We start from the raw sequence: 15,409 nt of genomic DNA on the forward strand, positions 1-15,409 counted from the left end.
TTTTTGGTAGTAATTTTTTTCATAATTTGCTTAAAATGTTTGTCTGTGTATTTATAATTCTAGGAGAAATTCATGAAAATTCATGTGCCAGTCATGGCCCAATGAGTTTGGGGGAACTAGATTTGCAACAGATTTCAAATCTTCCTCTTCAAACAGCACAAGTAAATGAAATTACGTTGGCAGATACACATGCAGATCTTGCTCAGGTACCTGAAAAATAGCTTTTAGAATTAATTTGTTTGGAAGAAAAACTTAAACTAAGAATTAGGTCATAAGAAAGGGCATCTATAGCAATAATAATGATAATTCTTTTTGTTGTAACAAAAGTTTTTTTTTTTTCCAAACATTTATTTATTTTCTGCTTATACATGTTTATTAATTTTTAAAATATACATTTCTTTATGAAACATATTGAGAGAGAAAAATCAGAATAAATGAGAAAAAAACCACAGGAGAGAGAAAAAAACAGAAAAAAAAAAGCAAAACATAACATGTGTTGATTTACATTCAATTTCCATAGTTCTCTTTCTGGATACAGATGGCATTTTCTACCCAAAGTTTATTGGAATTGCCTTTGATCACTGAAAAGAACAAAGTCTTTCATAGTTAATCATTGTGTTACAAAAGCTTCTTTTGAAAGAACCAGAATTATCTTCAGTGATGTCAGTCTTTTAAATTTATCATTTTTGCATGATGAAAATGTTTGTTTGTGCAGGATATTATTTTGTGAGTTCATTCAAAAAGTTTAAATGTTTATTATGAGCAAAGGGTTATATTATCTTCTAAGAGTCATACCAAAGGAAGGTTAGAGAAGAAGTTGTACCTCTTGGGCTTTTGTTGGTTTCCATGTTTGTTAGAATACTCATTGTGATGAACATGTAGTAACAATGTCTAAACTGCCAAATGCAGCTCAGTAATAAACAATTCTCCTTCTCTAACCAGATTTCCTTTGGGCGAGGTTATTTCCTTTTACATGGTAACATGTTCTAAAACTAAGACAGTGAATCTTCCCTTGAAGGAGAGAAAAGAAAAATATAAGAGAGAAGCTCACCAACAGATCATTCTGTGGCTATATGTTGAGTTATTTAAGTAGGGCCAGTGAAGGGCATATCTTCTTTCAGGAGCATTCCCACACTGAAGCGGGAGCAGATAGGGCTCATTTTCTGATACATCTTGATATTTGACTCACATAAAACTTCCAGAAATAGAAAGAAAGTAATTTCAAAATTAAAGTGCTTTAGTCATGAATCAAACTTGACTATCTTTCAACCATCTGACAGTTATTTTGGAGGATTAAAATTCAGTAGAGGTTAAAGGAATTTTGCTCTAAAATTGGTCTTAGTATTCTGCATAGTAGCTATTCAACAGAGAGGTACATGCAATTGTGGAATGGGTATATATCTGAGTGTGTGCCTTAAATTCTCTTTGACCTTACAAAATTCTGGGGAAGGAATTATGGCTGCTGTCAGTTTCAGATGCTGGGTAGGGAGATTCCTAAAGAGAAGGTTATTCTGGAAAATAGGTTTGAATTGTAAAAATGGATCTAGGTTTAGGAGATAGTGTGTAGGGGAAATTTGTATTACAGGAAATGAAAAAGCGGATGTACATAATCATAATAAATGATTAGGTACTTATTGTATTTAAATGATGGTTTTGGCATATAATACATACAAATGCAAATTTGAATAGTAACAGTAGAAAGGTATATTTAGTGTACCAATGAAATCTAGAAATGATCCTCAAAACTTTCACTCCAGTCATTTATATTTTTCCCTCTGTATTATGCATATCATATCTAATGAATAGAATTCAATTCCTTCTCTTTTTTTGCTCATTACGTGTTGAAAGTGCTAATAAATGACCAAATGATTGCATAATTTTTAATTGAAGCAGCATTTTTAGAAATCAATGTGAAACAGCAGTATTGTTTTTTAAAAAATTTAGGAGAAGGAGAAACCACAGCAGGAAGTTCAACCAGTTGATCGCAAGCCAGTACAAGCCCGTGTAATACGTGTAAAGAATAAGTCAGAAACTTCATTTTCACATCTCCGAGGTAAACCATATTTTTCAGTCATCTCTGTAATAATCCAATATCAGCTCTGGTTAAGTGAACATGTTTTGCCATTTTAGGTTTGTATTTTATGGTGTCTTAGTCTTGGTTGTAAAATATTTCTTCATTCTTGGAAATAAAGAATATGATGTAGTTAATTGTATATTTCTAAAATTAACTTACTAGTATACATTATAACTGGAGTTTTTTTCGTCTTAATTGTGCAAATAGCCATATAAGATATGTCCTTTTTGTCAGTTTGATTAGGTCATGGTGGTCATTCCTAATACAATGAAATTTATTGAAGATAAAAATAAGGTTTTATATTTGTGTTCAGGAATTCATTGGTACAACTATTGAATGAATGGAATGTGGAAGGACATTTCTTATGACAAGAATATTGTGATTTTAGTGGATGGTGAGCTGAATAAAAGTCAACAGTATAAAATTTAGGAATCTGTTTCTATGTGTGTGTGTACATAAACACGGACATAACATATATTTGTGTATAGCTATATATATGTTTGTGTGTATATATGTATAGATAAAGAGCTTTTTGCCCTTGTGACTTTGTTTACATTCCAGTGGAGAGGAAAAAGTAAGGTTGACCTATTGCTGTTATGATTGGTTTTCCTTTTTTTTTTGTAGATAGCATAGTATAGTATAGTATGTGTGTCAAGAATCAGAAATTGTAAGGTCATAAGTCACTTCTCTGCCATTAATCATTTGTTTGACTTTGATCAAATCACTTAACCTTTGTGCTTCAATTTTCTTATCTGTAAAATGAGACTATTAATATTTATTCCATCTACCTGATAGTGTTTTTGTTAGAAATGGATAACTTAATAGACCTAAAAATATTGCCAAAAACATAAAGTACACTATGTAGATGAGCCATTTCATTATAGTAACATTTCCTATATGTTAATAACCACGGATAAAAACTAAACATGATAAGATATTAAATCTCTTGGAAGTGTAAATACCCTTCTTTTGTTATATAAATTTTCTGAAGGATTATTTCAGCTTTACCATTAATTTTTCTACAATTCCTCCAACCCTTGGATCAGTTTTAAGTATTTATCGAGTTTTAAGTGCATACAGAGTTCCCTTTGTAACATTCTAGCTACCTTACAATTTCTAAGTGGCTGTGACTGTTATTTAACAATGTAAAACCTTTGTGTTTATATCACCTTTATGCTTGTTTCTATATCTTATTATATCTTGATATATTTTCTTTCTGTTTACATTCTTTATTGGTACTAGCAGTGAATCATATTCCTTCCTTCAATAAGTCTGCTATATAGCAAGTATTGTACTAGACAGTGGGGATTTAAAGACCAAAGCAAAAGGGTCTTCACTCAAGGAAATTATGTTTTATTGGATGAAACGATTATGCACGTTCAAATACAGAAAATTAATTACAAAAAATATATTTCAAGAAGATAATTCATCATTTCTGAGTGGCAGTGAGTTAGAAACTAGACAAGGGATTCTTTTTGATGTCACAGAACTTCTTTTAACGATATAGTGATACCTATGGGTTCCTTCTTAGCATAATGTTTTAAAATACATAAAATTAAATATATACATTTAGAAAGGAAGCCAATTATATTGAAATTAATTTATCAACTTTAATTAAAAAAAAAAGTTTATAGATCCTAAGTTACAAAGCCCTGAACTAAAGAGATAAGAATAAATTTATTGAAAGATGGTAGTTTCTAAACTTTGATGTGGCAGCACAGCGTTTCATATAAAAACATTTTTGCACTTTCTCCTACCCTTTTTGCAAAACAATCTATAGAAATAATATTTTTTAGCTCATGTTTAATTCATATAAAATGAAGAATTTAGTGTATCTTTTGGAACAACACACAGATTGTTAACATACAATAAAGATATGTAACAGACATTTGTAAAATAATTGCATTATTATTATAGATGAACTTTTAAAATGTGAAGTTTCTAAAAGCATACTTTCAGTGATATTACTACTTACTTTCTTTTTTTCAGCTACTATTCAAGATCAATAGGAAATCCTATTTTTCACAAAAGATGTTGCAAATGGCAGTAAAATTTGATAAAGAAGAATTCTTTATTCACTCATTGCCAAAACATAAACTCTTTCTGTCAGATGAGGCTTTAAGATTATTTTTGATTCTAACTTTCTTTGGTAAAATTCTTACCCTACCAACTGAGTTTTTTAGGTAGCCTAAGATTCTTATGTTGAACTGCAGAGAAGGTCCCTTAATAGAAGGAATTCTTCCCTGGGAACTCCCTAAGGAGGACATGGGCCCAGACTCTTCCTCAGTCCTATCTTAAACTGTTTTACTTGTCTTTGTAGTAGTTTCAGCTATTCCTATGAACTTTTCTTCAAACTGGTTATATATTTACTGAGCATAAATAGATTTTATTTTACTTAAAAAAAAAAAACTTGAGATAATAAAAGTTTAAAAGATTTAAATTTAATTATTGAACATTTCAATTGGTTATAATGTGGCTGTTTAAGTTTTTTAAAAGTTGAAGTTTACCAAAGTGAATGATATTAAGAACTAAACTAGACATTATAAATCTTTTAACTTTCACACCAAAAATGTTGGAATTAGTATGTTTTATACTCAAAAATGCAGCAAATAGTAGGTTCCTGTGTCATGAACCTACATCAAGTTAATGTCATAGTTGTGAATTATATCTTTGTTGAAATTTAGGATATGTTGGACTCAAATTTGGCCTTATGCCATTCTATATATCCATTGGACTGCATTTACTGTCAGTTGTAGTGAAATCATTGACTTGATTTTGTTAATTTTTAATTGAAATTTACTTTTACTGAAAAAACGAATGGACTTATATTATAGAAGGTTTATTAAAGTACCAATAAGTTTGGTCACTACTTTGCATCTCATTTTTCCTTCCCTCCATTAAGAGGAATGTCACTTGAAGAGAAAGTGCATTCTAAGCTTGCAGGTCAGCCTCCATGATAGGTGGAAAACCATATATAGGATATAGCTACTAGAGGAGTGTGGTTGGAATGGGAGCATGTATGAAATTGTCATTTGCTTCATGTAGCACTTTCATTTCCTGACAATCTTTTCTAATGACTTTTCCAAAGTCATACCACTGGTAATAATAGGTAGCCTATATGTAGTATGATAAGATTTATACATATTTTTATATACATTCTCATCTCCACAATTTGTAGCAGAAGAAATGGAAAGTCAAGAAAATGTAAGTGATTTTCTCAGTGTCACACAGTACAGCTAGCCAGCCGTGAGCCCTGAAGCCGACCTAGCACTTGTCTCTGTTTCAGAGAGCCTGAGGAGCATCCTTCTTTTTATTAAACCATAACAAAATCCTCAGTTTTAGAACTGTGGAAAAAGGAATTCTAAAAGTAATCTATAAAAAAGCTTAATCAGCAGCCAGGTTAATAAAACTGAAACAATAGTCATTAATTCTGGCCTTATTTATAATGAGATATTATTGTTGCTCCTTCCCCTCACAGAATATTCTTTTAGTCAATTTTAAAAAAATATTAACGACTTAAAGTGGTCAATACATTTAAATATTTTAAATATTATGCCAAGTTAAATTATTTTTGTACCACATAAATTAATAACTAAAGCTCTTCAAAAATTTGAAATACATTCTTTTTTCAACTTCTCACCACTAGATGGCACTAGTGAATTTAAAGTTGAGATAAATCAGGTTTTTTTGTTTTTGGGTTTTTTTTTTGGCAACATTGAATTTATATTTGATAAAAAAAATATGGTAAGTAACTATTCTTTTAGTTTCTAGGAGATCTTATTTGTTTCAAAAGCTTTATTTCTGGGAGGAACTTTGAACATTGTCTACTTCACTCCTCTCATGATAAAATGGAGTCTCGGGGAAATTAAGTGACTGGACCAAGATTAGAGAATCTTAGATTTAGAGCTAAAAAGGACTTTTAACACCTCACCTAGTCTAACTCTTTCATTTCATGATGAGAAAATTGAGACCTGGATAAGTTATATGATATATCCAAGTTCATACAGGTAAACATGAAATTATAATTCAATGAATGTAATTCATAATTAATGAACTTCAAAGTATTTAAAAATAGACATTTAATATTTTATATAGTTTAGTTATTCCTTCAATATTACATTTCATTTAAATGACTTAAGCTTTTGTATCTGCCGCAGTGAATTAACATCATTTGCCTTCATTCAAGATTCCTTTCTATTAGGTATGATTCTCTAGCAATAGTATATTCTCAAGCTGGATTTAAAAACTTTGCATAAAAGATCTCTAGATTAAAATATTGATTTTTCTTTATGACTTTAAAACTATTCATAACCTGACCCCAAACTACCTTTCTGGATGAATAGGCGAGCCAAACTTAATGTCCTGAAGTTCTTCACATAGTACACTCTGTGGTTCCTTTGATTTGGTAATCCCTCATGTCTGACATGCATCTCTTCCTCATTTCTGCCTTGTAGAATTTTCTTCAGCTTAAGCATAACCTTCTTTTGAAAATTTAAAAAAAAGAAAAGAAAAATTTTGAAATTAATATCATTAATTCAGTTATAAAAACTAATTATATATTTCCTTTCATTACATTGTTTTATGTTTTTTCCTTTCTTTGCATCTAGTCCCTTCTTTATTATAAGTATTTCCCCTTTCTTTCCTTATAATCCCCTCTTTATAATTCCTTCTTTAAGTTTAGGATTTGTTTTACTTCTGCCCAATTCTTTTCTGAAACCCTCTCTTTTATTTCCCAATTGTTATTGTTCCTTCCTGTTCTTGTTGTGTTGAATGTGTTTCTATGCCAAACTCTCCATGGATGTATTCTATCCTCATTTTTACCAGTTCAGATGAAAGTATGGTTTGAGTGATGCATGTTTCCCCCATTTCTCTCTCTCTTTCTTTTTCTTACACACACACACACACACACACACAAACACACACACATATACACACACACACACACGCGCTCTTATATGTGTATCTGATTTTGTGAGATAAGTTCTTCGTCTTTCCTCTGCTGTTTTCCATAGTGAATCTTCTCCTCCTGTCCATTTTATTCTTTCAATATCATCACAACCTAACAAAACCATTCTCTGGCATTCTATCTCATTTGGTAACTTCTATGATTCTTGATAACATTAGAGTTCTGAAAGGACTCTTTAGAAAGTAACCGTTCATCCTTATAAAGACTCTTCTAGTTCATTTTATGTTTCTCTCGATTTCCATGTTTGTATTTCAGAGATCCTGGTAAACTCTGATCTTTTTATCAGGAATGCTTAGAAAGTCCTGTTTCATTAAAGGTCTGTTTCCATTTTCTTCCTCTTCCTTCCAACTTTGTATTTTGGGGTAAGTTTTCAGTTGCAGGTCTTACGTCTTTTGTGTTTTGGAATAACATATATCATGTTCTTTTGTAGCTTGTTTGATTATTCCTTAGTACTTGAATTTTTTCTTTTTGGCTTCTTGTAATAGTTTCTTTTATTGAAAGCTCTGGACTGACATTTCTAGGAGTTATCATTTTCATTTTTTTCCTTTTTCTTAGGAGGTGATTCATACACTCTCTCTGTTTTCACTTTGGCTTCTTATTCTAAAAGTCTTAATAGATTTTTTGAAATATGATATTCAGACTCATCTTTGGTCATTGATTTCAAGTAGACCAATTATTATTAAGTAATGTCTCCTTGATCTCTCCTTAGGTCACTTTTTAAAATATCTATATCCTTATATTTTCTTATGTTTTAAAAATCTTTTGACATTTTAATATTTTATGTCTTGGAATCATTAATTTCTCTTTAATCTCATTTTAACTTTTAGAGAATCTGTTACTTGGGTAAGATTTCACACTTCATACAAGGAACAAGAAGGTGATGAAAAAAGAAAAGGGATCGGTACTAGTATTGATCCTATTATTTGCTAATATATATAATTGCTGTAGACAGATCTTCCTCTTCATCCCCTCTAGTCTTCTCACACATTGGCCTTTATCAGTTATTCTTAAAATTTCTCTCCTTTTAATTCCATCTTTATGATTTGCCCTCTGAAACTGAAGTTATGTTCATGACTGTTCACTCCCCAATTTTACCCTCCCTCTCAAGCGCTCCATATCTCCTTCTCTTGTTCCTGCCTATTTCCCTATTGAATGAAACAGGAATGAGGAGAAAAAAAATAACCTCCTTTATCCAGTTCAGGTAAGAATTAGATTCATGAGATGACTGTTTTCCTCTCCCTCTATTCATCCTCTTTTCCATATTTTTGTGTTTTTCTTTTGAATTACTGCAGTCGTAGCAACAGTAAGTTTCTCCCTTTCTCATTCTTCCCTAGTGTGTATTTTTTTCCTTTCCCTTTTGTTTCCTTTCCTAAAATCATCAAAACAACAGAACCTATATCCATGCCCCATCTGTTTTTCTTTACTCACTCACAGAGTTGGTATGAGATTAACTAAGAAAATTTAAAGCACTTTGTACAGTGCTTGACACATAGTAGGCACTTAATAAATGCTACACAATTAGTGGCCATCATTTTCTCAGTAAATTAAGTGTGTGGTCCTCAGCTTTACAAGGGAAAGGAGCGTAAGTATGGTAGATATGGGGAGAAAAGAAAAAACTTGGAATATCTCCTGGGGAGTGAGATAAAGAATTAATAAAAAGATTGCCTTCTTGCAGTGAGGGCCTATTTGAAATTAAATAATCTGTGTGCATAGTTAGCATAGCATCACTTCTTCAAGCTTTTTTCATTAACTCATTAATAGAAGTAGACAAGGTAGACAGAAATAATTGATAATTGACAAGAGATGAGTGGGTGCAAAGGATTTGAGAATAGATAACAGTATAGAATTAAAGTGGCTAACTATAAAGTCAGAACTGAAATTACATTTACACAAATATATGTGTATATATTTGCGTGCTTGAGTCCTTCATTTTCACTCAGAGAGAGAGAGAGAGACATCCAGACAGATAAACTAACTTCCAGAAAAAAAAAAAAGTGGCAAAAAGGATTTGAATGTAACTAAGTGAAACAGTATGTTTGCTTATTTTGTCAAGAAAGAAAGCAAGATTTAAATTGCAGGCTCCACTTGATACATAGGTATTTTTTCAAAACTTACACCAAGAATAAAACTCTTGATTGATGAGGAACAGAATCAGGTTTCACTACTTTATTTCACTAGGATCTGATAAACATTTAACAACTACATGGTACTAAAAATAGTGTATATATAATGAATAGTGTTCTTTATGAAAAATTGATCTCTAATTTTTCATGTGAATATTTATGATAAACTTGAATTTATTTACTTTCAGCTTGGATAGGGAGAGAAAGAGAATTGGAAGATTTACTGAATGCTCAAGGGCACAAGGAAAGAAGTTGGGGATCTCTGCTAACATCCATTAGCCAGTATAACATTAAAATATACAATTTTAGAGCTGGAATAGCCCTTAGAACCTCAGCCAACTCTTTTACTATTTTTTTTTTAACTTTCAGATTGTATTTTTAGTTTTAGTTTGAAATGCTCTTCTTTCAGGTGTTCTCTCCCTATTGAAAAAGCAAGAAATATGATAGCCATTATACATATGAAGTCAAGAAAACATTATCTATGTTCCACATGGAGAAAAAGCAAGAAAAATAGAGTACAAGAAAACTTCAATCTGTGTGCTGATCCATTAGTTCTCTATCTGAAGATAGATGGCATTTTATGGTGTGAAAACTGAGTTATGGGGGATCATTATATTGATTAGAGATTCTAAATTTTTCAGATTTTTTTTTTTTTTCAATATTGTTATATAGAAATTATTCTTCTGGTTCTGCTCACTTTACTATTTATCAGTTCATATAAATCTTCCTAGGTTTTTCTGAAGCCATTCCCATTATCATCTCTTCCAGGACAATAGTTTTACGTCACTTTTATAAACTATATACTTTATAGTTTATAAACTATAAACTTTTGTAAACTGAACCTTGTTCAGCCATTTCCCAGCATCCTCTCAATTTCCAATTCTTTGCCCCCACAGAAAGAGTTGCCATAAATATATTCATATATCTGGTTCCTTTTCTTTTTTCTTTGATTGTTTTGAAGCATAGACTTAGTATGAGAATTACTGGGTCAAAGGACATACACAGTTTTGTAGTTTTTTGGTAATAGATCCAAATTACTTTCCAGAATGGTTGCACTAAGTCACAGTTTCATCAACAATGAGAACATTTTGGTACTACAAATTTTGATATGTTCCATTGTCATTATTTTTAATGATGTTTGATGGCTTGTATGGGTTTATTCTTTGACCTACTCATTCTTTAGGATTCAGTTATTTAGTTTCTGATTAATTTTTAGTTTATGCATCTGAGGCTTTTTATTGAATGTAATTTTTCTTGCATTATTTCAGTTTTTCTAAAATTCTATTCCTCTTTTTAACTTTCTTGTTTATTTATAGCTAGATTTATCTATATCCAAAAAGGATAAATTGAGCTCCCCTCACTAATATAGTTTTATTTTCTATTTCTTTTCTATTCTAGTCAGAATACTTTCTGTGTCCTATTTTTATTTTCTGTAATTCATTTAACTTTTCTTTCAATAATTTGGATGCTATGACATTTGGCACATATATGATCAGTATTGATAAAAGTTCATTTCTGTTTTAGCAAAATTTAGTTTCCCTCATTATCTCTTTTAATCAGTTTGTTTTTGCTTTTACTTTGAGATGATTGCTATGCCTACCTGTTTTACTTTAGCTGAGGCAAAAATAGATTCTTCTCCAATTCTTTAACTTTGTGTCTTTCTGTATCCAGTGTGTCTGTGCAAACAACATGTTCAATTCTGATTTCGAATCCATTTCTAATCCTTTTGTTTTTTGGATTAATTCATCCCATTCACATTTACAGTTATTTCCCACCATCCTATTCTCTTTTATGTAGCCTTTTTTTTTACTCTATCCCTTCCTGAGAAAGTCTGATCTGCATGTGACCACTACCTTTCAATCTATCTCTCCTTTTCATCACCTTTTTCCCCTTTGTTTCAAGTGAACCCTTCCCCTCATACTTCACTTCTGGGTAAGATGAATTTTTTTATTTGGCTGTGTGTGAATATATATTCTTCCCTCCTTTAAGTGGTTCAAATGAAAATAAATTTCAAGCATTCCCAGTTTTTCCTTCCATTGTAAAAAGTCTTCCTTTCGTGCCATTTTTATGGGAGATATTTTCCCCCATGCTTTTTCTCCTTTTCTCCTCCCATTGTATCTGTCTTTCTTACTCTTCCATTCTTTTTTTTTTAAATAGATTATCCTAACAAAATAGATTCACACATTTATGTTCTCTTTCTAACTTCCTTAATGATGATAAAGTTTTTAGGGATTACTTCTAACGTCTGGTTCCATACAGGAATTAACAGTTTAACTATGTTAAGTCCCTTAATATTTTAAACTCCTTTTTCACCTTACTTTTTCATCAGGAATGTTTGAAAAAACCTCTATTTCATTAAATGTTCATTTTTTTATTCCCTTTGGAATTGCATTTAGTTTTTCTGTATAGGTTATTTTTGATTGTAATCTGAGTTCCTTTGTGTTTCTAGAATATTGTATTCTGTCTTCCAATCTTTTAGAGTAATAGCTGCTAAATCTTGTGTGATTCTGATTGTGACTCCATGGTACTTAAATTATTTCTTTCCAAATACTTTTAGTAGTTTCTCTTTTCCTGGTAATTCTGAGTTTTGGCTGCAATATTCCTGGAAGTTTTCATTGTGGGATTTCTTTTAGGAGTTACTTGGTGGATTATTTCCATTTCAATTTTTCTTTCTGGATCTAAGATATTTCTACAGTTTTCCTTTATAATTCTTGAAATATAGTGCATAGGCTTTTTAAAAAAATCATTTCAGGTAGTCTTTAATTTTTATATTATCATTCTGTGATCTATTTTCTGTTAATTTGGTTATTAACATGGCCAATTATATTGATAGTTTTCCTAATATTGAACCAGCCCTGCATTCCTGGTATAAATCCTACTTGATCATAGTGTATTATCTTGGAGATGATTTTCTGTAGTCTTTTTGCTAATATCTTATTTAAGATTTTAGCATCAATATTCATTAGGGAGATTGGTCTATAATTTTCTTTCTCTGTGTGATCTATTTTCTATGGTAGTTCTTTTTCCTATGAAATATTTCACATTTTCTTCTTTTTTAAAAACTTATAGTATTTTGGCTTTCTTTTATTGTTTCTTGATATCTCATGGAAGCGTTAGCTTCCACTTGACCAATTCTAATTTTTGATGAGTTATTTTACTGTTTGTCCAGTTTTGATTTTTAAGGTGTTATTTTCTTCAGTATTCCTTGTGCTTTTTCAAGTTGTTGATTCTCTTTGCGTAATTTTCCTATGCATTTCCTTCATTTCTTTAATCAATTTTTTTCTCTACTGTTCTTATTTAATTTTTAAAATATCTCTTTTGCCTTTAAAAATATTTAAGACTTTCCTAGGAATTCATTTGGAACTTGTATATGGTTTGTTTTTCTTTGAAACTTTGTAGATGTTTTCAATTTGTAGATGTTTTCAAGTCCATATTTTATTCTGAGTTTATGTCTTCATCTTCCTTGTCACCACAGTAGTTTTTTAAGTGGTCAGGTTCCTTTTTTGTGATTGGCTCATTTTTCTTTAGCCCATTTCTTGACTTTGGATTTTATGTTATTCTGGGAATATATGTGGATGTCTAGCTTGAGCATCAGATTTTTATGTTTTTCTGTTCTTTTCTGTTTTTCCAAGGTCTAGTTTCTTTCTGATCTGGACTCTAAACCCTACATACAGAGAATTCCTGCTTCTTTGTGATACAACTACTTCTTTCCATCCTGGAAGTGTGACTTAGGACCAAATAATGGGTGACAGAGCTGCCAAAAGGCACCAGATCCCATATTCAGTCCTAGTTCTGGGATCTCTTGGAATCTCTTTCCAATAAGATTTTAAATCCTCTTTACCATTCCTGGGGTGGCTACTTTCAGTCCTGGCCAGCCCCCACCCCTTTGTCCACAAACCTTTGTTTTTTCTCTTCCTAAGCTCTTTTAGGCAAGAAAAATGACTTACTGTAATTTTTTTTTTTTTGGTTGGCTTTCTCACTCACAATTCAATTTGATGTGTTTTATTAAAGTTGTAATAGAGGGATATGTTGGGAGAACTTGGAAAAAAATGTTACTCTGTCATTGTGATTTTGCCTCCACTTTCTTATTCTTTGGAGGAAAATTTACTTTAGACTTAAGAAACGATAAATGATCTACCTACAATTATAACTATTAACTTTAGCTGAACCCGAATTAGAAGCTGTGTTCTCATGATTCTTCATCTAATGTTCTTCCATTATAGTAGTAGTAATGTTGGTGATGATGATGATGATGATGATGATAGTAATAATCAAGTTGGTACTTATATGGTGCTTTCAGACTTGCAAAGCACTTTAAAAGTTTTGTTTTACTTAATCCTTTTATAACTAAACAACATGATTCAATAGGAGCCAGATACAATGATTTAGCCAGATCCTACATGTAATTCCCTTGTTTTGTGTCAGTTATACCAACATGTGTATGGTGCAATAGGATTATGACAAAGATGGTCCCCACCAGGTAGGAACAGGAATGTATGTATCTAGTGAGAAAGTTTCAGAGTTAAAAGGTTAATTGACGATTGAGAATGTGTGTATGTGTGTGTGTACACACAGATATATACATATATGTATATTATATGCATATTTGCATATCAAAAAACTAATAATTATATTCATTATACTTCTTTTAGTTTAACAGTTGTGAAATACATGTTAAAATAATGTCCTTAAAAAAATAACAGTATTTTTAAAAATCCAACTTATTGAAGTGTTCCTTTTTAGTTTCTAAACTTTCATAAAATTAAAAATCTGTATAATCATTAAACATTTAAAAACCCTAATTACTTTTAACATATACTAAATATTTATTGATTAATATACTGTGATTTACTTTCATTATTTTCTTTATGTTATTTAAATATTAACTGAAATTATTATTATCTTGAGTCATATTTTATGATCATACTTTGTACTTCTTGACATATAGTCTTTCAGTTTTGGAGGAAAAAAAGCTACAATCTTTAATCACATTTTATCTTGTGAACATCTCTGAAAGGTGAAGAGTCAATAGTTTATGTTTACCTGTATTTATGAAGAAACCTTATACTTAAGCTTTATTTTTATTCATTTGCTCGTCTAAATTTCACTTAGATCATAAGCTTTGTAGGGAAAATTTATGGCTACTTTGTAGGGACAATTTTTAACTCCAATCAGAGGCATATTACTCCTTGCAAGACTACTGCAAGGCTCTTAGAGAAACATTTACCATGTAACATTCTTAGAAATGAGATTTTATACCCCACTGAACTGAAAATAGACTCAGAACTTTTGATAAATATTTTTCATTTAATTTGCTTATTGACTGCTTTTCAGCCTGCATTGCAATTACATAGAGAAAGCCCATTATCTGGAAATATTTTAGATCTGAAATAATTTCTCAAATTATAATGTGATCATAACTAGAAATATTTGAGTAATGCATTTACTTTATAGCATGGATTTCCAAAACCATTAGTTTTTGTTTTTTCAAATTTATTCATACAAATTAAATACATCATTGTAAACAGTTAACTTCCTTGGTGCTATACACATTAATTTTTGAATAAGAATGAAAAATGATCTCTCATATATAGGAAATCACTAGAAAACAAGAACGAGGCCATTTTATACACAAGAATAGAAGCATTAAAGAATTTCTGTTGAAAAGTAAGTTTCAGGATGGGAAAAAAAAATATATTCTGTTCACTGTAAACACGACACCAATGGGAATAAGGGCCAGTTCAAGTTCTAAGTTACCATTACTTTGGGTAATAATTTCAAGCTGTAAGGCACAGCTGTATAGGCCCAGCCAGACAAGCTATCATAGAAATGCTTTGATAGCATGGGGCCTTTAAGTGTCAGGATATAGAAAAGGCAGCAGTTGTTGGCTGTGAAAACAGTCTGATACAAACCAGATGGGAACTAACTTGATGGGCAACACAAAGGAAAACAATTGGCTCATTCAACAAAGTCAGGCCTGAGCCCCAGAGAATTAACAGAAAACAATAATAGTCAACCAAAGTTGAGGCAAACAAGAAACAGCCATGTGGCTATGATTTAAAGAATTATTTTTCCTTAGACTAAACAAAGTTATAATTTCTAATTCTCATATTCATAAATTGCTAATTTACAGGTCTTCTAAAGCCTCCTTTATAATTCATCTATACAACTTTTAATTTCATGATACCAAGAAAACTATATAGGCCATTGAAAGAAACTTTGTGGTGCTTCCTGTAAAGTGCTAAG

General features: G+C 31.0%; 1 protein-coding gene across 6 annotated transcripts in view; it reads left to right on the forward strand.

Moving 5' to 3' along the window:
* KIAA0586 (KIAA0586 ortholog) overlaps positions 1-15,409 on the forward strand; it is a 149,902-nt gene that overhangs the window by 113,782 nt on the left and 20,711 nt on the right. For all 6 annotated transcript variants that reach the window (XM_031952648.1, XM_031952650.1, XM_031952647.1 and 3 more), the window contains 2 exons: positions 64-206; positions 1,945-2,053. In XM_031952648.1, coding sequence (XP_031808508.1) covers positions 64-206; positions 1,945-2,053 — 252 coding nt within the window. The remainder of the gene's footprint in view (positions 1-63; positions 207-1,944; positions 2,054-15,409) is intronic.

This window comes from Sarcophilus harrisii, chromosome 2 (assembly GCF_902635505.1).
Source record: "Sarcophilus harrisii chromosome 2, mSarHar1.11, whole genome shotgun sequence".
NCBI lineage: Eukaryota > Metazoa > Chordata > Mammalia > Dasyuromorphia > Dasyuridae > Sarcophilus > Sarcophilus harrisii.